The 21,977-nt window shown below is 35.4% G+C and overlaps 1 protein-coding gene across 4 annotated transcripts in view; it reads right to left on the reverse strand.

Annotated features, from left to right (window-relative positions):
- Window positions 1–3,756: 3,756 nt before the first annotated feature.
- The window catches only part of LOC132944777 (zinc finger protein 853), a 208,568-nt gene continuing 190,347 nt past the window's right edge, over window positions 3,757–21,977 (reverse strand). For all 4 annotated transcript variants that reach the window (XM_061014268.1, XM_061014266.1, XM_061014267.1 and 1 more), the window contains 2 exons: window positions 18,314–18,765; window positions 3,757–10,398 (listed from right to left, as the gene is read on the reverse strand). In XM_061014268.1, coding sequence (XP_060870251.1) covers window positions 9,878–10,398; window positions 18,314–18,765 — 973 coding nt within the window. In that variant the 3' untranslated portion in view covers window positions 3,757–9,877. The remainder of the gene's footprint in view (window positions 10,399–18,313; window positions 18,766–21,977) is intronic.

Here is a 21,977-nt window from a genome sequence, read left to right on the forward strand (position 1 = left end):
TTTCTTGTAAACCAAACATTTTTAACAAGAACATAATTTTATTTTTTTTATACTTATTCCTGATTCTCCTTAAACTTTGTTTAATTTACTTTCTCGTATTTCCACCAATGCGAGACGACTTTCAATTACTGTTAGATAATATTTTATGATGTTCATAATTTGTTTATGACCTGAGCAAATAACAAACATTTCCCAAAATATATTAAACGAAATTATTTTTTAGCTCGTTATTGTGTATAATATCAGTCACGTTTGTAATAGCAACATTACTGCAGTATCAGAATCTAGAATATAAACAAAGTCTTGAATTTTTTCGAAATTCTTAGGATAATAATAATTGCATCTAACCAAGCTAACACCGAGTAACTGAAAATGGCCCAGGTGCAAGGCAAATATTTGAATATAACTCCCCGAATTTTATAATAATACTCAGAGCTCCGAGAAAAACTTTTTTTTACAGTCGCGATTAATGTAGCAACTTGGGAAAACTGTACTTAATTGTTTTAGCTACACGACGAAATCCGTGTGGCACACAAAATAAATGTAACATTCCCGGATAAACTGTTATTATAAGTTTTCCACCATAATGGTTATTGTCAATATTATATCCGTAAATAGGTAAATATAAAATACGACATAATAAGGAAATATGCGTAAACTTGATGATAAATTATGATTTTACTTCAAATATGTATGCGAAAATATGTAAAAACTAATGAGTTTTATTTTATTTAGGGCGTCACGAAGCGTGCTAGGTTTTAATCAGAATTAAGAAATTTGCATTCAATAAAATCGTGAATTTACATAAAAATCCACGGTCGAATTATTAAATGTACGGCTATATCGCTTATTATAATTTATATGGACGCGTTTTCCGGGGAATTTCGGGGTCGCATTGGTCGGGAGAGGACGACGACGGTTAGGGGCCGCGAGCGAATAATAACGCGGTCCAACGTATGTGTAATAATAATAATAATAATAATAGCAATAATAATAATGATATGATTACGCGTACATTATTATTATAATTTATAATATAGTGACAATAATAACTATAGCCTTTGTCGTCGCCGTCGTCGTGAGCGCATAACATAAATCATAATATAGTACAATAATCGCTGGGCAATTCATATAATATATTTTCGGAAGACGTGAAACCGCGGCTAGTTTGTGTACGGAGCTTGCGACGGCGGCGGCGATAATATACATATTATTTTGATCCCCGGGCCATAAACCACGAGAAATTTCGCAGAGATTAACCGGACCGACTACACTATTTATTTAACATGTATATAATAACGACATTATATTATTATAGCTAAATCCCTTCCACCTACCCACGTCCGGCTCTCTCGAACGTCCGCCATTGTCATGGATATATTATTATTATTATTATTATTATTATAATTATTATTATTATGACACCGTCTCCGACGCCGTTTCCCGCGCTCGTCCGCTAAGCCACGTCCCGGGGCTCTGAGTTATGGACGGTCAGAGCATGTACCGTGGTTCAAAAACGAAAATCGTAGACGGTTCCGATAACCGTTGCACGGAAACGTCGGAAATATCGATTTCGTCTGCAAGCGTATTTTTAGCACATCTCCGTGATGAGTATCTGCGTCGTATTTATTTACAACGTCTAAATACCATTGGGGGCCCCAACGCATAACACGATTATAATAATATCGTTCAAGGAGAAAAAAAGTATTTACGATATTTTGCAAAAATGTCCAGCTGCTGAATTTTGCTGTTTTAATTTTTTCTCGTAGTGAGGTGATGACAGTCGTCATGATGAAAAAAATAATTAGCAAATATCAAACTGGTTTTATTTCTAAATCAGAATTTCGCGCTAATTGTTTTCGTATCCGAACCACTGTGCAGCGACTCAAATTGGAAAAATTATCAGAGAAAGGGTCTGCGTCCTCTGATCTTATAAAAAATATTTATTCAGCTATTAAGCTTGAAGAAATAAGTACACTGTATACCAACCGTATATTTTTTGAGAGGGAGTGTTTTTTGCTGGCTTGTCCTTCGAGCTCCCCCCCCCCCCCCCCCCCATTGGTGCAACTGTGATCACCCTGGATATGTGGTTTGCGTAAATTTAATACGATATATGTTACCTTCATAAACTGTAAATGGACGACCACCTGAAAACACTCCAATTCTGACGTGTTGTGTTTTCGTAAATTACATCAACTTAGTCAGATCGAGGATCACTATCACTATCTATATGTAGTCACAAGTTGTCTTTGATACGACTATGCTTTTGCTTTTGAGTATGATTTAAGACCATTAATAATAAATCTAATATTTTAATTTCCTTTTCTATTTTTAAGTGTTTGCTACCTATGGCTTTACAAATGGTAGATTATGTTGGTAAATGGAATAATTGTCTGAAAAAATTATCACCCGGCGCGGGTCTAGACTCTAGGCGCCAACCATTTATAGTTATACCTACCCGTCGCCGGCTGTGTATTATTATTATTATTATTATTGCATTTCTCGTGTGCAACGGAAAATTAAAATTAAAATAACTTACCTTCGTCTTCTTTGTCTGTTTCTGACCTATTGTCTAAGTCGTCGACAAATGCAGAACACATCTCCTTTCGCACGCATCCCTCATCGTTAGATTCATAGTCCTTTGTGTAAATATCTCAAGTCTTATCCGAAATTGCTGGCCTCTCTCCAACCATTTATACGTACGCGTAGTAATTTGAAGTTCTAAGCTAATGTATTAGCTGATTCACACGTAAACGAATTATAATAATTATAATATAATATGCTGCGCCACCTGCACGACCACTGGTTGCAGACGACTGAATAAAATGAAAATCTATGTGAAAAATATGCGTGAAAAAGAATAACGATGACGTCTAAATGGCCTAAATGTTCGACGAGGGCGATCATAGGAACAAAAGGTAATCATCAGCCAGTGGTTCGCCCATATAATAATAGCTTTGTTATACCCAGTGACGTTTTGTGGTTGACTTAAAAAGCCACGAATAGCTGAAAATATAAAATGGAACAGTGCGATAATAATAACGAATTGTATTATGATACAAGAACGCTTTTGTTTTCATTTTTTTATTAACTAGAATCGTTTATTACTGAAACAATGTAAAAAAAAAAAGGTTCACATGATATTGCTCATTATTATTGCCAAGAGAACATATTGTGTTGTTGTTGTTATTATTGTTATTACAATAAATATCATTATAGTGTCGTACAAAATAACATTATTATGCGACGACATTATTATTAACTATCGTACACACTCAACGTGATACGATATTACAAACGATTTGTTATAATATAATTATTATAGCGATTATTTTCGGTGGACGACACTGTAGCTGTAACATGTAAATACAATTTAATAATAACAATGTTACAGATATACCTAAGCATTTTTTTTTCCAAATATGTCGTTTCACAATACAATAATAATATGATTCATATACATATACGTACGATTATTTGATGAGGTACCAACATTATTGTGTCCGACGTTAACGTTACTGTGACTACATAATTTCTGGTGACATTTTGAAAAATAACCGTACAAAAACCGTATCCAAAATCTAAAAAAAAACCCCCCAGGCAAGCTACCGTCTCTCGACACTGCACGCGTTCATTTTAGCGGGTGCATTTTTTTTTATTCGCTCTCTCCGACCGTCAAAGATACGCGCTAATCATTTCGATATATCGTTCATCGATACGGCTTATTATTTCGAATCAAGTACCCATATATGTATACGTATCATAATATTATTATGCAATGTGGTTTTATTATTATTATTACATTTTTTTTTTTTTTTTTAATTACAAGCGATATAATAATATACAGTATTTATATAAAAAATAAAATACATCGAAACCCTACGATGACAATAAACGACAAGAATAAACACGAAAAAATAGGGTTAAAAAAAAATTTTTAAAAAAAAAAAACACTTAAAACAAACGCGAAACAAGAATTGGAAGTAATACCTAATAATATCGTAATGTGGTAGTAATTACACGTGGCGCGCGTGCGCCGTACACATAATATTATAATACATTCATTTATTGTGGTACACGCACGCCGATAACTTTAAATACGACTACAAGTAAAGGAGACTAGATGAGTAAAATATGACTAGATGTAAAGGACTAGACGTGTAAATGACTAGATGTAAATGACTATAGACGAGTAAATTACTACAGACGTAAATGACTAAATGTAGGTATATAATATATGGGACGCGCGAGAAATTTTATTCGGACAGGACGAAAACACTTTAAAAGGTTGTATTATGTGTGTATAACAAGCGAAAAGGCCTACGCGAATAATATTATGTTATGATTGCCATAACAATAATTATCAGCAATTTCGGAGCCGTAGGCGTTGTGACGATTGAGAATGCTACGTAGTTATTGCGGATCAAAAAAATTGTGTAAAAATGTCGTACGGGCTGCCACCTCGAGTCCTGATTTCACCCAAAGTCTACGGTTGTAAGGGACTTGAGTTGCGTGCTGCGGGTCTATTATATAGATTCAGTTGAAGGGCTTGCTGCAAAAAGCAGTCGAATCCAATTTTCAGACATTTTCGGAATGATCAAAAAACACGAAAGCATGGTTTCAAAGCATATAATAATATGAAAGACATACTGAACGTGTATTTTTGAATGTCGGTTCATCAACTGTGTTCTACATGAATCGCATAAAAACGAAATTAACTTGAACTTATTTGAAGAAGTTTGCCTACGATTATGATTTTTTTTTTTTTTTAAGAAAAAATTATATTTACTATTACTTTAAATAAAACACAACTATCATACTATAATAACGGACTAATCCGGTCATTGGAACAAGGCAATCGGTTCTTTGCAGTTTCGTTCCGTAAAAATTCATTTTTGAAAACAGTGGACTTGTCTGGTTTTTCCAGAAAGCACTTCAATATTATTCTTTGGGTCCTTCTAAAATCGAGACGCTTAATAATAATAATAATAATAATGATGTGTGATACGTCTGAACATCACGACGGTTTCTACGAATAAATTATTTGATATTTTTGTATTCTTTACATTTTGTTACATAAATCTACCTTTTCACTTGGCGAATAAAAGTGATAAAAATCATAAGTTATTCAGCCGGAAGCACTCGGGTGGGTCGGACGGACGTCATCTCAGAAAAGGTGGCAGACCCATAGAAACAGTAAGTTTTGATGACGCTCGTCGGCGATTTCGGAAAGTCCACACTCGACGATAAGGGAGTCTCCTCCGGGCACCCTCCGTATAATATTATATAAATAATGTGTACCTACGGTGTACATGAAATTGTTTTTGTTGGACTTGAGCGTCACCCCCGAGATCTACAAAATCCGCTAAAATAATAAATAATAATTATATCATATTGCGACTAGCCTGATACCGACCCGACGGCGTTGATCGTTATCAATTTTTATTAGACATTACTGTTGTCCCGATAGTGTTTTACCGTCGAGCCGATTCGTGATTAGGTTCGATTGCGTTTTAATTTAGATGGCTCTATCGTCGTCTCGTCGGTGTATCCAAAACCGACGTGGAGGATATTATTACAATAACAAACAATATTATAAGTCTCCAGTGGCTATCTTATAAACATTCGTCAGCGATCGCCACAAATAGGTCCTATACAATAGTTTATCATACGAATTACAAATACACGACTAAAGCGCAACTTAAAAACTAATGTATATTAAAATAATTAAAACAAATCGGTAAAAATACGCTAAAAAAATTATGTTAAAAAAATTCTTAAATATTTCTACTTAATAATAATAATAATAATAATAATAATAATGATAGTAATATTAATGATGACGATGGTGGTGCGATAACGCGCGTCCTATTATGGGCTGGTCATAATATACGACGCGTTTACACACGATACAATAATGTGATAAATATTACAGCTAAAACGGGTGAACGTATATTTTGTTCTCAGTACGGTATAATATTATGTCATAAGAATAATAATAATAGTAATAATATTATATCGTTGCGTCATATATAAAACTAAACATTTAAAATTGTATTGAGCATTACAAATCGTGGTTATACAAATGGTTTATAATATAGTCTCATAGATCATGTTCCAAAACCCTATCTATTAGTTAAATGTAAAATAATATTATTAAAATCAATGATAATAATTATGATGATGATGATGATGATGATGATGATGATTATGGTAATAATATGTTATTACCGCTTACACCGCGCAATGTCAAAGTGGTATAAAATATACGCGTCGCGCCTAAAACTATATTACCTTTGTATAAATGCGTAATGATTAATATTATTATTACATTACTATATTATAATAGGTATATACAGTACAATGATAAACGGTAAAGCAAATACAATGTATATACATAATATATATATAAGATAATATATACGTATATGTAAATTGATATATTACATTAATACGATAGTTAATATTTTAATATTATAAATTAAACTACCGAGAATAAAATACTAAAAAATACGATTCATCTCTCTCTCTCTACATTTCATATAATATTAATTATAAAGTTATGATAATATTGCCAAAGTTATTACAATAATAATATATAATTTATATTATTATTATTACAAGTCTCTCTATATACGCCAACGCGTGGCGAGCACACTGTGCCGTACCTATAAAATATTGGAAGCTTCGTGTGTATGCTATTGCGCGCGTTTACTCCTAAAATACAAAATATAATGATAACGCGGGAACTTAGAATAATACGTACAATTTTATAAATGTCTATAGTGATGTACACTTAAAGTATTGCAATACAACTACTGTCGATCGATGACGCGATGCGGATGGTCGTCGGCAACGATTTTCTGAATTCTCGAGATGAACATACTAATAATACCTAATATTAATAATAATGATGGAACTATGGAATGACGGTATATTATTTTGGGCGGCAGCGTACGAACGAAGAGAAATCATCTGCCCCCGAGACGGGCATATTATTATAACCACTGCAGAGCATGGCCCGGCCCAACACGTCTTAACGACTGTCGAAAACATATTATTGTCGTCACGACAATAGACAGATGATATTATGATATTATATTGTATCGGTTATGTTTACGCGATTGTGTGGACTCAGACGCGGTAAAAAAAAACGACCGATAAAAAATGCAATTATCGACGCAATATAAAATGCAAGACACTGTGCGCTCGGATTTCCAGGAGGAAGTGTTGGAGACGAAAAAAAAATTGCAAAATAAAAAGCAGCCGCGGTCTGTGCGTTTTTTTTATCGCGCTCGTCGTATCGTCATCGTTCAACGTACCATCCACTCTGGGCGGTGGCGCCAACGCCGCCCCGACGGGAATTCAATTTCTAGGAACGAAATAATAACAATAATAATTACGATAATGGAACAATATTATTAATGTTATTGTTCTCGTCTTCGGAAACAATTACGTCGCGGCGCGGTCGCAGGTTTTCGTGACCTTTAACAATTTAATAATATAACATTTTCGGCCGCAGGTTTCGATAGCGAATATTATTTCGGCGCTCGATCGGATCGATAATTCGGACGATACTGCTCCGAGGAGTATAACGACAATAATTGTTATTGGTCTGATATAAATATAATAATAATTATTATTAAAGTCGTCAGTTTCGTAAACTTCTTTCTAACGACGTCCCTCGTCGTCTTCGAGACCACGTGATTTCACTGAACGCCTTTCAAACGCGCCACACTCGAGATGACAATGTGTGCTTGGGACGAGGCCCATAAAAATTTTCGTTTTCGAGACGACGACCAATAACGTTTCCGAAAATTCTCATTTCGGGGGTGTAAAATACAAAATATTATTTTTAATCGAACATCAAGCGACCGCGTTTCGAACAAGTTCGGTGTTCACTGCTACGCCCCATTATATGGTTGGGGGGGGGGAGGTCACCTACAATTTTCAGACAATCGTTTCGACAGCAGGAAAGGACGGACCTACCTATACCTAATTGTTATTTGCTATAATATCTATTATATACATATTATTATACATAATATGTTTGTACTCAGCCTTTGATTAAATTTAAAAATGGTAAAATGTATATAATATAATAATTTAATCACTCTATAGTAATACACTATCGTAAAAGTTTATGAGTAATAAAAATTTTGCTAAACAAATGCGTTTTTTCGTATTTTTTTTTTTATCCTGGAAACTTTTGTGTCAAAATCAAATTGAAACCGCTTTCGATATAGCACGAAAATCGTTCACACAGTCAGTTTAAATTTTAAAATCACAGCCTGCTAACGTATTATTCGATCCTATTTTGTTTTGTTCATACAATGTAATGTTTAGTAATAATGATATACCCTAATGAAATATTTGTACATAATTTTTTGTTGGTTTTTTTTTTTTTGTGAAATCGATACCCGCCGAGTGGTATGATGCTGATAATGGTAGTAATAATATTATTATATCATTATAGTATGGATGTTTTATCGAAATACTACGACTTGCTTAAATATATTATACTTTTGCCACGTGTACGAGTACAATTTTTTTTATAAAACTTCTCTGTTGGATTTCAATTTTCAACTATCGAGCGATACACAACAATATATTGCACCGAACGGATTTTAAACATTCATCGCGCGTATAATATATATAATATATATATATAAATATATAGGTTTGTATAAAAAAGTAAAATGAGAAAAAACATGATATATTTTTATTACGTATGTTCACCTTGCAATATTTGAGCAAATATTTTCCTGAATATCATACAATATTGTTCAATCATCAAAATATTATATCCGCCCAATAGTCAAAATTCAAAAACGGCTCGAAAATCATAATATAATATTGTTAAAAAAAAATCGTAAATTAAAACCGTTTATCGTTATATATTATAGTATTATTATTGTCGATCGAACGCAACCGCTGTCGAACGGGCACAATAATAATATTATTATCGTAATATCGATTTAATGATATACGAGTATTATAACTATATTATATCGTCAAACCGTAAAAATTGTCGTAGAAAAAAAATCCGCATTAAACATACATACCTCGACGAGGATCGCTAAATATAAATATAATATATATTATAATAATCAATATGACGATAAAAAAAAGATTCTCTAAAAATATAATATCAGCCTAACACTGTTTTTAATGTATATAATATAACATTAATAATATTATTGCTCGTTTCAAAACACACTACCTATATTATATATATAACAATATTATTATGATTTAGGTGTACCGGTAAATAAATTGCGCGCGCTTAGAGGTACAACTGCTAGGCACAGGCTGTGGTTGTGGTTATGGTTGTGGTTATGGTGGTGGTTATGATGGTGGTGGTGATGATGATGATAATGATAATAATAATAATAATATTGCGTTATCTTAATGACTAGGCGATAATACTGCTATTAGCTATAATGTATAGTAAAAAATACGTAAAACCTATCCTTAAATATCTATATGTCCTTAATTTTATATTATAATAACCGATATTGATATTAAAACCTAAATACAACAATATTATACCATAGTTGTACCACTAATACAATAATAAAAATAATAATATGATTATTTTATATTTGGTGTCACAGTTGTCTGTTCCGTGTTTTTCGGGGGGTGATGAATAAAAAAAAAAATTAATCAAAAACCTTTATGATATTTTTTTTAAAAAATTGTTACTTCGGCGGCGGAGGCGGTTGCATCGGTCGTCGACTTCCTACTAAGACGTCGATTGTTATTAGTCCGACAACACTATGGTGTCATCGGCGGCATCGGCGGCTGCAGCGGCGGCGGCGAACCGTATGACCGACGTCCGCCGGGGCGTCTGCTGCTGCGGCGCCGCTTGACGACGTTATCCGCCCCGGGTGGCCGTTTCCCGGTCGTCCGGCTGCTGCGGCTGCTGCGGCGACGACGGCGATGGCGGAGACGAGGCGGCAGCGACCGCGGTGGCCGGCGCGCAGCCCGCCTCCAGGTGCTTGTTCAGGTACGACTTGAGCGCGAACGACTTGCGGCACCAGTGGCACGCGAAGTTCTTGTCACCGGAGTGGGTCATCATGTGCGCGCGCAGGTTGGACCGGTCCGCGAACGCTTTGCCGCACTGTGCGCACGCGTACGGCTTCTCGCCGGTGTGCGACCGCAGGTGGCCCTGCAGCAGCCATGGCCGGCTGAACATCTTGCCGCACACGCCGCATGCGTGCGACAGCTTGTGCGTGAGCAGGTGCATGGCGAGCGCGGGCATGCTGACGTACGCCTTGCCGCACGCGTTGCACCGCTTGGCCGACTGCGAGTCCAGGCTCCGGTGCGTCTGCTTGTGCCGTGACAGGTTCGACGACGTCGCGTAGTGCTTTCCGCAGTCGGTGCACGTGTAACGGGCTGAAGTGGTCCATGCGGAGCCGGTCATGGAAAAACACGAAAGTAGGTCAGTTATTAGTATATGGTAATAATATTATGATATTCTGTGAGAGTTCCGTTACTTTTGGGCCGGTGTTGTGTATTTTTAAAAGGGACTCAGTAATCGTGGTGCGTTCGTGCAATCGGGTGGGCAGAACATAGGTTTTCTGTTTTTTTCTTTCATTTTCACCGTGACCTCAACTAAAAGTGAGACTCAAAAACCGGTTAGGTTATTAAAAACTTTAAGTGTAATAATATTATCAAAAGCGCAACTTGGGCTGAAAAAATATAATATCAACTTTAACACTTTGAGTTTGAGTGCGGTTAAAGATAATTTTTTTCCCAGTTTTTGAGCTTTTAGTTTCGGTCACAGTGTTTGCGGTGTTTGAATAATGAATAGTAGTCATGAACCAGTTTTCAATAAAATGAAACTATCTTATGAGTTGAGACACGTCCAAAAGTCGGACGCACAACTATACACTGAAGATCTGATACGAATTAGTAAGGCGTTTTAATAGTTTCGTTACAAGTGTGAAGTATAAACTGTTGTGGCTTAAACACGCTCATAGCTCGGGTGTGAAAGCAACCAATTTTTTTCCTAAGTTTCCACGAGGTCAAAAACAAAAACGGATTCAGGTCGGCTGATTCACGCGAATGCAAAATTTAACGATAAATAATACCTACGCACGAGTCGGGCATCCTCTCACCCACCGTCGCTTGAAGCGCACAACGCAGACACACCGCTAGTAATCGGATAATATTTTTCTCGCATAAATAATAATGAGAGTAAAAATTTTTAAAACCATAGAGAATATTATATTTACCACCGGAGAAAATTAATGTGGTGGAAAAATGAAAAAAAGAGTCGCAGGGAAAATTATTAATATAATAATATATTATATTATGCGCGACACGAGAAATTGAGAGTGAGCGAGACAAAGTGAGAGAAAGAGAGAGAGAGAGAGAGAGAGAGAGAAGGAGAGAGAGAGAGATATGAGATAGCGGGACGGATTGGAAACGGAGCGGGATAAAAAATTGATACAGCGTGTATCTTTCCATAAAATATAATAATAATATAATGTGGCGAAAGAGCGAAACGACGAGTGAAAGGCCCTCAAAGAGTCCGATATCAAAAGAAATACGCGTAACTCTGTTATAAATCTTAACGCCCCGGGTTTAATTTAAAGGAAAATGTGATTAAAGAACTATCCGTGGCCCGCCGATAGAGGAGTCGGATTCGATACCGATTCGAAACGGAAGTATAAGGTTCTATATTCACAAAAAAAAAAAACCCAAAAACAATTGTAGTTTTAAGCGATTAATCATTATTTCGGAACGGTCGCGGACGGTGCGCGTGGTTATACGCCCAATATTTATTATTATAATTATAGTGCAATCGTCCATAATACACTATTATAGGTAGCGCGACTTTCATTTCAAAACTTCGCGAGCTGAAGCGTTTCTCATTTTATCTTGGTACGTAACACACGTTATAGCCCCAGCCCCAAAAATGTTTAATTCGTAATCAATATTCGTACAAGTAATAATAATTTGTGTCATTTCATTCGCACACACTGTCGTGGAATCTCGATACTATTAATATTATTACACTACATCCCTACATCCCGCGGTCGGAAACGGAATTAACGAGTTTCCGAAACGTAAGTGACCGCACACACACACACACACACACACACACACATACATGCCCGGAAATAGTTTTAATCAACGATTGAAATAATATTATATTATACCCCGATGGTAATAATAATATAATGATAAACGTTAAGTTGCGCCGTGGCATAGCATCGCATGATGTAATTATACGTATTACTGTGCTGTCAGAAGAAAATGGTCGGGTAGCTCGTGATTGCACCGGTCAGATTCACTATTTCCTATCAGAAGCAGAAAATCGAAGTATTCCCACTGTCCCAAAATTTGACGACAGCCAGAAAAAAAACTCATACTGTCGTAAAATCAATAATATAATATTCTTTCGCTACGCCCAGGATCTCGAATTGTGTTTTTCCGGACTACCGACACCCCCTGCAGTAACCATGAATATCAACCCGAACAATAACGATTATTAATAACCAAACGTCTGTTTGAATTTTTCGATCCGTCGTTTGAACAGCCGAAGCATCCAGCACCCGAATAAATGATTCGCAAATTCCTGAATCGAAAACGTAGCGTTTGACTAATAGAATCATCGTATAAGAGAGTGTGGAACAGTATGATTTCGTTTCAATGACTATTATACGACTTGGTAAACTGGACTTGGGGTAAATATTTTCAAAACACAATCGACTAGGTTCAGATTCACCGATTGAATAGAACGAATTTGGATTGACTCGTAAATTTAGACCTACCTACGTGTAATCAACAGCTATATACAAAATATTATTAGGCAGCTACGTTGTCTCGGAAACTTTAAATTATTATTATTTACATCACGCGACCGATTGAAGCTTAATGAATCGCCCTGTACACGTAATATTATTATACAGTCTGCACCGAAGCGAAAATTCATCGATTCGATCGACGCATTTGAATAATAATATTATTATTGTATTGGTTTCGCGGAATACGACGTCGTTTCCGATCATAGAATTCGAAATGGCGTACTGTTAGTCTAGGTCGGTTGAATGGTTTAATTTATCTCTTCTTGTTTATTATATTCTGTGTGTGTGTTTCTTCCGACCTGCGCAACGACCACGACTCTATAAGTCGATAGTCAGGATGCAAGTTTCCAGCTGCGTACGAGTTGATTCCCAAGCACCGATTTACCTGCACCGATACCGATGAATGTATTCCGTGCCTGGTAAGAGGTTAGGTTAATATAAATTGGTTCCCACATTGTTGTATATCATAATATTCGAAATAAAAAAGTTGTATGATGTTCCATGATGATTTTCAAACTATGAAAAGACTAAAAAGAAGAACATTTTTGTGGGACTTTTCTCGGTCAAACTCCTCGTGGAGTATCGTATATAGTAGGTACCTATAATAATAAATTAATATATAAACATATTATAGTCTAATGATTTGTAAAATGTATACAAATCGTGTATGTATAATTTTCAATAAATAAAAAAAAAGTTGGTAAACAACTGGTAACTGGTAAACAACGGCGCTATTCCCAGCGTTTCCGCGACAATTCGTATATCAACACGAATCCAAACACAGGAATGTCATCATATTATTATTTGTGTATGCGATTAGTGTGTTATGAGTCGGTATCTCGGTCGCCGTGCACGGGTGGGTGTGGGTGGGTCGATCTCGAACCGTTCGAATTTTAAATTGCCAGTTTTAATATTTCATTCGGCGCCACTGTGCGTCACAATACGCGCGGATAAGGTTGAGCTTTCACAAAAGTTCGTTCGCGGAAAACGAAAGCCGACTTGTGGTGGGGGGGGGGGGGTGGTTTTGTATGTTATTTTTTTTTACCGAGAAACTTTTAATCGAGTGCTAATGCCCCCGTGTTCTGAACGCCGTCGCGCCGGTCGCTTGTCGCGGAAATTAAAAAAAATATATATACTCAACTAGGTAATAATATGGTAATTATCACCAGTGTTTTAAGACGCAACGGCGTAGTTTCCGATAACTACAGTCCCGAAGGCACGGCGAGAATCGACCGTCTGGTTAAAAAATCATTTTATTTGTTGCTGTTTCACGCAGTACCACATGATTCAAATACAAATAAAAAAATTAAATACATTTCTCAAATATAATTGAGTTTATACATACGTTATACATAATATGTAGTGACATAAAACTTCATCCCTGTCTACTATAGTGTGAAATAAAAATAAATAGTAGAATGTATTTTTAACGAATTGCTATTATATATTTTGCTAAATTTTAAAGTCTCATAAACACTATAATAACATGCATGCGATGACCCCTAAACGAGGATTACAAAAAAAAAAAAAAAAATTAACTTATTATTTTAATTAAGTAGAGTGAATTATTTTGCCCATATTAACTTCAAAGTTTAAACTGTCAAAGTTCAATATATTATTTATTGACTTTGCAGTATGCCTTGACCTTGTTGAAGGCGTTGATTAACTCAAGTTAGATTTTACGATTGACTTTCCCACCTTTGGATAATACGATATACCTACGTTAATATGATTCGACGAGTATCGTTTTATATCAGGTTTCGGTTAGGTATTTTATCTGGTCAAATAAATTACAAATAATAAATCGCAATATACGAAACCTTTTTTAAAATAAAAATACAAGGTTCATCTATGCAGGTAGACCACATAATTTGAACTGATCTACTGTTATAATATTATAATAATACAATAGAAAAGTCTGTTTGGTTTTTATTTAAAATAAATCGATTTCCCGCATCCCTTCGATTGTAATTTATGCGATATTATCGTAAACCAAACGGGAATTTTCGCGTCTTCATTCCACGGAATAAATGAAAAAAATAACTCGTCACGGCATTCCGACGTTTAACACTATCCGCCGCCACGTCGCGGTCGTCGTACGGTTTTTTTATAATACAGGAGAACCTCGATTATCCGAACCTCCGTTTTACGAACCCTCTATCATCCGGACAAATTTAAAATGAAATTCACGTATCCGAACGCTCTAATAAGTAGTAGTATATATTTATATATGTTCTGAGCACCTTTTTTACAGAGAAATTTCTCCATTTTAAGGGCAGAATTTCTACCATACTTCACCGTGTAACACATAATCTCAAAAAGTGTAAGCATGTTCACAGTACTTTTTTGCAGCATTTAAATTTGTTTAACCATTTTATAATATGTAATAAATGTATGGGAAATTATATCAACACACTTGTTGAGATTATGTGTTACACAGTGGCGTATGTATAAATTGCCGCTTAAACTGGAGAAACATCCCTGTAAAAAAGATGCTCAGAAAATACTAATATATACTACTTGCTCTGTTATCCGAACATCCGGACATTTACCGCTTGTACTGCACGTAATCGTGTAGAGATGTATAATTTATGCATAACTAATAAATTAAAGTAGATTTTAAATTATAATAATTCAATATTAATAATAATGAATTATAAAAAATACCGCTTCATTAACATATAATATTATGTATGTCTAGGTAATATGGACTCCAAGACACAATCAGATCTCGGGAAGTGAATAAGAGCCGATGAAAAAGCACGCCAAGCAATAACTTCCTCAGACGTTTTTATATGTAATTGTTTTGCGTTCCACGACGAAGCTAAATCTATAGTTAAAACATTCTCGAACAACTTATGGCTACGGTCGTGAACTCAAAAATCAACGAAATTAGACGAAATTAAAAATACCATCCACTTATGGTGCTCACCACCGGACATCACAATAAAAATAGAAACTTCCATTAATAGAATGCGAATCGGACACACTTCGATAACACACCAGTATCTGATGAAGATGGATGACCCCTCCCTCCACCTAAATACGCCAGTTGTGGCGTTTCCTCCACCATCAAACAAATCGTAGCTGAATGTCTTACATTCGAATCGGAGCGACGAGAAGCTGGGATATCCAACATTCCGTCAAAAAGCTCTCTACCCGGACAACTTACAATGCGTGATAAAATCAATTTTTAAATCCAATTTAATTAATTGTTTGTAATTTGTATATCATATTCTAGATGTAATCAAATTAAAGTGTAAACGCGTGTTGTTTCAATTCAGCCAATGCCCATTGTCTCCGAGACTTTATTTAGCAAAAAAATGTTTGTATGTATGTTCGTGATATTATGTATGAACATTTCATGTATAACAATATAATATATTATGTTGATAATGATTTGTTTCATTTGCTGGTAAATATGCTGGTTTTATTCGCTAGGCCTAAGTACATAATAATATATTATGTGTAACTATAAAATTTAAATACATGCAACTACTACCTATATAATATATTGTATCAACATAATATAATGTATAAAAAACCTCGGTGTCAAAGCTTTCGCGTTTCCGAACCGAGTGCGGTCCCAATTAGTTCGGACGATCGAGGTCCTTCTGTAATATAAATAAAACAATATCGCATTTGAATGACGTTTCGGGTATTATAATATTATAATAATATTATCTTTACGGCGGGTGCACATAGTCCACGTGTACGCGAGCCTCGCCGATATTTTACCTTCGTAATTTATCAAAATATACTATCATATTTTGTCGACGCTATACGTCATAATTATATTGTTATAATACGAGTACGACTCCACAGGCGACGGTGGCACGAGGGGGCCGCCGGCTCGCACCGGTGCGCTGAATTATTGAAATTTTGCCGAGACAGGTCAATTTAATATACATGAAACTCGCGTGGCGGTGGCGACGACGGGCGGTTCAATTAATTATATCGCGAGCACATAACACGAGCTATCGTATATTACGATGTGTATGATATGATATTATATATATATTATATGCGTGCAATATAATAACGCACTCGGGTGCTGCCGGCGAAGAACGCGAATTATTCATGCCGACGAATTTCGAATGCTTTGATTAATAATGAAATAACTGCAACAGAGCACACACACACGGTGCCTACGCCACGACCGTTATAGTATTATACATAATACGTGCACGGTAATAATATCAGCTAATACGAATTCGACGTGGGCCGAAATTCAACAAGTATTGTACGAAATTATGTTGCGACTTCACGACCCACGCGGATATCAATAATTAATCGTTACGACTGCGCTCGCGGTATGTCCGTTATTACATATTTTATAGTATTATATTATGATTGCATAGCCACGACGAGGACGATATTTTTAGTGAGATGAGGGAAAAAACCAATCGAGCAACGTTATTTTGATGCTGCAGACGTCGTGTGCGGCCTGACTTTGAGCGTTTATCGTACCTATTTTTATTTAGTCGGGCGGAAAGACGAAGTATAATAATATAACGTGTTAGAATAAATAAAGTAAAAGCTTCGATATATGTTAATAATAATTATTATAGTTAAAAATCTCGAAAAAATCTCGCGTGCGATTCAGTTGTCACGAATTTTAATCTTTACCGGTCGCATGCGATAAATTCGGAGAAAGTCGATCCAAAACATATTATACATTGAGGGGTTAAGATTTCAGTATAGTTCAACCTTTAGCTACAAAATAAATTACAATTTATATACATATTTAGTATCCTAGCATTGTGAGCTCATCGTGTGTACACGTATCGATATTATATTTAAATAATAACTTTCCACGTCATACTAAAATAATATTACATATTTCAACATAAATTTCGATTGTTCTACAGATATAGATAATAGGTATGAGTATATTATTATGACGTCAATGGTGGGACATAAATAGGGGCTTACCCTATGTACATAAAGTCACTCCCTCAGAAAACGTCATAGTACGCAGTGTATTCAGTCCTCGATGTAATTCAGTTGTATATGTTACATTTATATTATAGTCGTATTACAGTATTTACATAATCATAAGTCGAGGCTTTGCACGCAGGTCATTTTTTCAAGTTTTGGGTGCTGGATGAATTCGGATGGTCCACCGAAATATAAAGTTTAAACTAACGGTTAATATAACTTATAAGTGTTTAAAATACTGAGCATATTTTCGTGTATTATATTATTACTATTATAATTATTATAACTATTATTTAATAGTTAATAGCGCCTAATTAATATCTATTGAATAAAAATGATTACTCCTAATATTTGTTACTGAAATTTTAAAAATTAAAAATTATTTGGGTTCTTGTTAATTCGGGTGTTTGATTTTTTATGCGATTTTAGAGGAGATACGGGTTCCGGTTTATTCAGTTGAAAACGTCCCTGCATAAATTTGTGTAATGTATCTATATTATTATTACACTGAATTCACTCGAGTTTAAATTTCAACAATATTATCATACACTGACCTTTGTTCCCGGAACTGCATCCGACCACGACCTGAGTGGTTGTGGTGGTGGTGGTAGTGGAAGTCGACCGGCGGTGTTCCGCGGTCGTCGTTGTCGTCCTGCCAGCCTTGACGTTCAAGTCTCTGGTCAGCAACGGGTCGAACGTGCCACCGTCACCCCTCTCGATGACGTAATCAATCAGACTGTAGACGGTGGTGGTGGCTGTGGCCGTGGCCACCACGACGGCTTGTGCGTTCGCGGTACCGCCGCCCGCATCCGCTGGCGTATTCTCCGCATCCGACGAGTACTCTGAAGCGGGTGGTGTAAGCGGTGCGGCGGATACCGCGGCGGACACGTAGACGAACTGTGGCGAAGCCGGGCACCCATCACCCACCCCTGAGCTCAGGGGCGTCTCAGGAGGGGTGGGCGCGGCGACGGTCACCGTGCTCGGTGGTGGCAGTGGCGGCAACGATCTGCGCGAAAAGACAAACAACCGAAATCATTAACAACGTATGCTTTTAAGCGGTGTAGATATAAGTAACGGTTGTATTATAGTGATTGGAGACTGAAATAAGTCATGTGAAATATTACATAATATATCGTATAATATAATATTTCACCATAGTGTGGGGTACTGAGATGTTTCGCAAAAACGTTAAACATTGCGTTTTTTTTTTTTGAAACACAGTCAATCGAGGATTAACACTTTGAGCGAGCGCAGTGGACACAGAGTGCTGTAAAATAGACTACTCAACAGTTGTGTAGATAGGATATCAGAATGGTAGTTATATAACTATAGTAGAAAAACGACGAATGATGAGAGAGGAGTTTCAAATTCTATTGTACGATAAATATTACTGTCGTATTCCGATTTAAGAGATCACGCGAATATAATTGTCTTAGAATGTATTAACTATTCTGTACGATGCAGTCTGTGTAGTCGTGCAAGTTTTAATAATATACAACTCATGGCTATAGTCGTAATGAGTTCTGTTGTGTAATAAAGCTAGATAAAAGGGTTTTTAAGACCAATTACTCGAGACATTTGGAGCTTTGCACGTTCGAGAGTATATTATGCGAATGAATATACTCTTCGATTAAACATTTTTAAGATTAAATGTTTAAATTTTCGAGTGGAATATCGAAGGATGTAAATAAAATATACATACTCAATAACAGTATTTGAATCTTATAATATCATAATTGGATTACTTTCACTTCTACGAAAACACAACTTTGAACGATATATTGGTAATATTATGATGTTTACGGTATATTGTGGGATAAACAAACGCATGGATGGTGACGATTGATGAAGGAGACGAACACATTTTTTGTTTATTACATATGAGTTCCCCACACTAAACCGGATCAACAGGTTCAAAAAGAATGAAATGATTTTAAATATTAATACATTTTTATTGGTAAGAGATATTATAAAAACGAATATAGCACGTCATGCTACAGCTAGAGATACTCTCACAAATGTGCCGAGTCCCCCCTCACTCATAATCCGGGGTCTAAAATATTCTTACACAAAATATGCCCATATGCTCTTCAACATGCGGCTCCACCGACCACCATGACATGAACGATAACGAATTTGTATTCGAATTCCTGCCCAACTCGCTCTAGCTGCATAAATCGTGTGTCAATATCTAATGCAGATGTCTAGCAGTCATAACGGTGCGGTGGAATAAAAACGAAGTGATAACTGATAAAGTCAATTTGAACTTCAAAGTGTCACTTTTAGAGCCACGTGTTGACCGTTTATCCGAGACAAGCGAATAAAAACGGAGAAAAATTCCACACGTTTTCGATTTTTAAAAACGTAATAAACGACCAATGTCATGTTCGTTGTTTATTGTAATATATTAATATCCATTAAAATAAATTATTATATTAATTATTACTATAAGTTATATTCATAGACTACAATAATTTCAGTTTTGAAAGTCTTATCGATCACGGAGGAAACAAAACAAGAACAATGAATAGCTGCAAGGTTTTTTGGTGGCCGGCCAACGTATCACCTCCCGCTGCGGATTCAGCAAGAAATTGCGTCCGCCCTCGATAGCGTATCCTTTTATAAGAATATTATCGCGAAAAATCCAGATTATTCGAATATTACTCGACCGATCATAATATTATTATTATAACTGTACCGTTTAGTTTCGCGTCCGATGTTCGAGATTAAGCATTAAAAATTATTTATATTTTTTCAGTCGTTTTCAAGTTCGTAGAAATTCGTAACACCGTATTCGTGATGCCATTATATCTTCTGAAATAAATCCCCTTCGTTTATTCAAAACGTTATTCCAGCCGTTTCATAATGGTATATTTCTCCGACAGTTTTCCAAGAAACACCACTGACGTCTTTTCCGCATGAAGCATTACGACGTTTATATTATTAAAATATTTTATAAAAGAAATTATATATCATTACAACTGTGAAAGCGAGTCGGTGCGTACATATAGTGCAAATACCTATACCAACTGCTTTTATTTATATAGAGAACTAACGAGCAAACTAATAATATAATAAATTACATTATTTTTTAATAATATTATTATTTTTTTTATAATTATTAATTAACCCGCGGCAACTTAGGGCCATAGGATGGTTTTAAACTGTGTGGGAGGGTACTTTAAATTTAAACACATTTACACAGTTTGGCAGGTTTTTTTAGTGGGCACCACCCGTAGGTATCTGCCATGTCCGGTTGGGGGAATGGCGACACTGTGACTTGTCCGAAGAAAAATGCCACCCACGGCCGAGGTTTTGAACCGGCGTCGGTGCGCGTCACAACCGACGCCTTAGTCCGCTCGGACACTCCGTTCCCCTTTTAATATAATTATTGACCGATCGAATAGACGTCTGTTTTTATATTTGTTTATATTTGAACCTGTTAAAAATTGTAATTCACATATTATTATTGTGTATGTACAAGGTGTAACAGTAATAAGTGACTGTTTTATAATTTACTACCCTATGTTATAACTATACCTATTGTATTGTAATTAATTGTTTTAAATTTGATCTTCATGAAAATTGTTAGTTATGGTATAATAATATATTATATATTATATAAATGTATTATACGATTAAAAGTTATAAGAAATAGTTAATTATGATGATTAACAATTTTTGTTACTTATATCCAATCTTATAATAAACAGCACGTAACATACTACAAAAATCTGTGGCACGGTGTAAGAAAAGCCAATGTAATATTTTGATAATGTTCAGTAATTCAAAAATGCCAATTTTTAAAATACATACCAACATTTTAAAATGAAAGTGGGGCCTTTAAAAATGATGTTATTTAAATAAATTTGTTTTTATTTCATTGAACGACTCTTATTTTGTTTTTAACTACAGAAGGTTTTATTTAGACGTTGGCTACCCAGAAAAAAATCAAAACTAATTTTGATTGACATTGGCCAAAAACTTAAATTTAAAATAAACAATTTCTAATAATTAAGCAACTTAACTTTTTTATTGATACCTGATAATAATATTCAATTACACAAGAAATCATAATTTTAGTAACTTATATTTTATTTATACAATTTATTAAATATTGATTTCGAATCGATTAATGTCGTGGCTATAGATAGATAATACGTGCCCAATGTCGACATATAGTCCTGTAATATATTAACTGATATACGTCTTCTACGA

This window comes from Metopolophium dirhodum, chromosome 5 (assembly GCF_019925205.1).
Source record: "Metopolophium dirhodum isolate CAU chromosome 5, ASM1992520v1, whole genome shotgun sequence".
Taxonomy (NCBI): Eukaryota; Metazoa; Arthropoda; class Insecta; order Hemiptera; family Aphididae; genus Metopolophium; species Metopolophium dirhodum.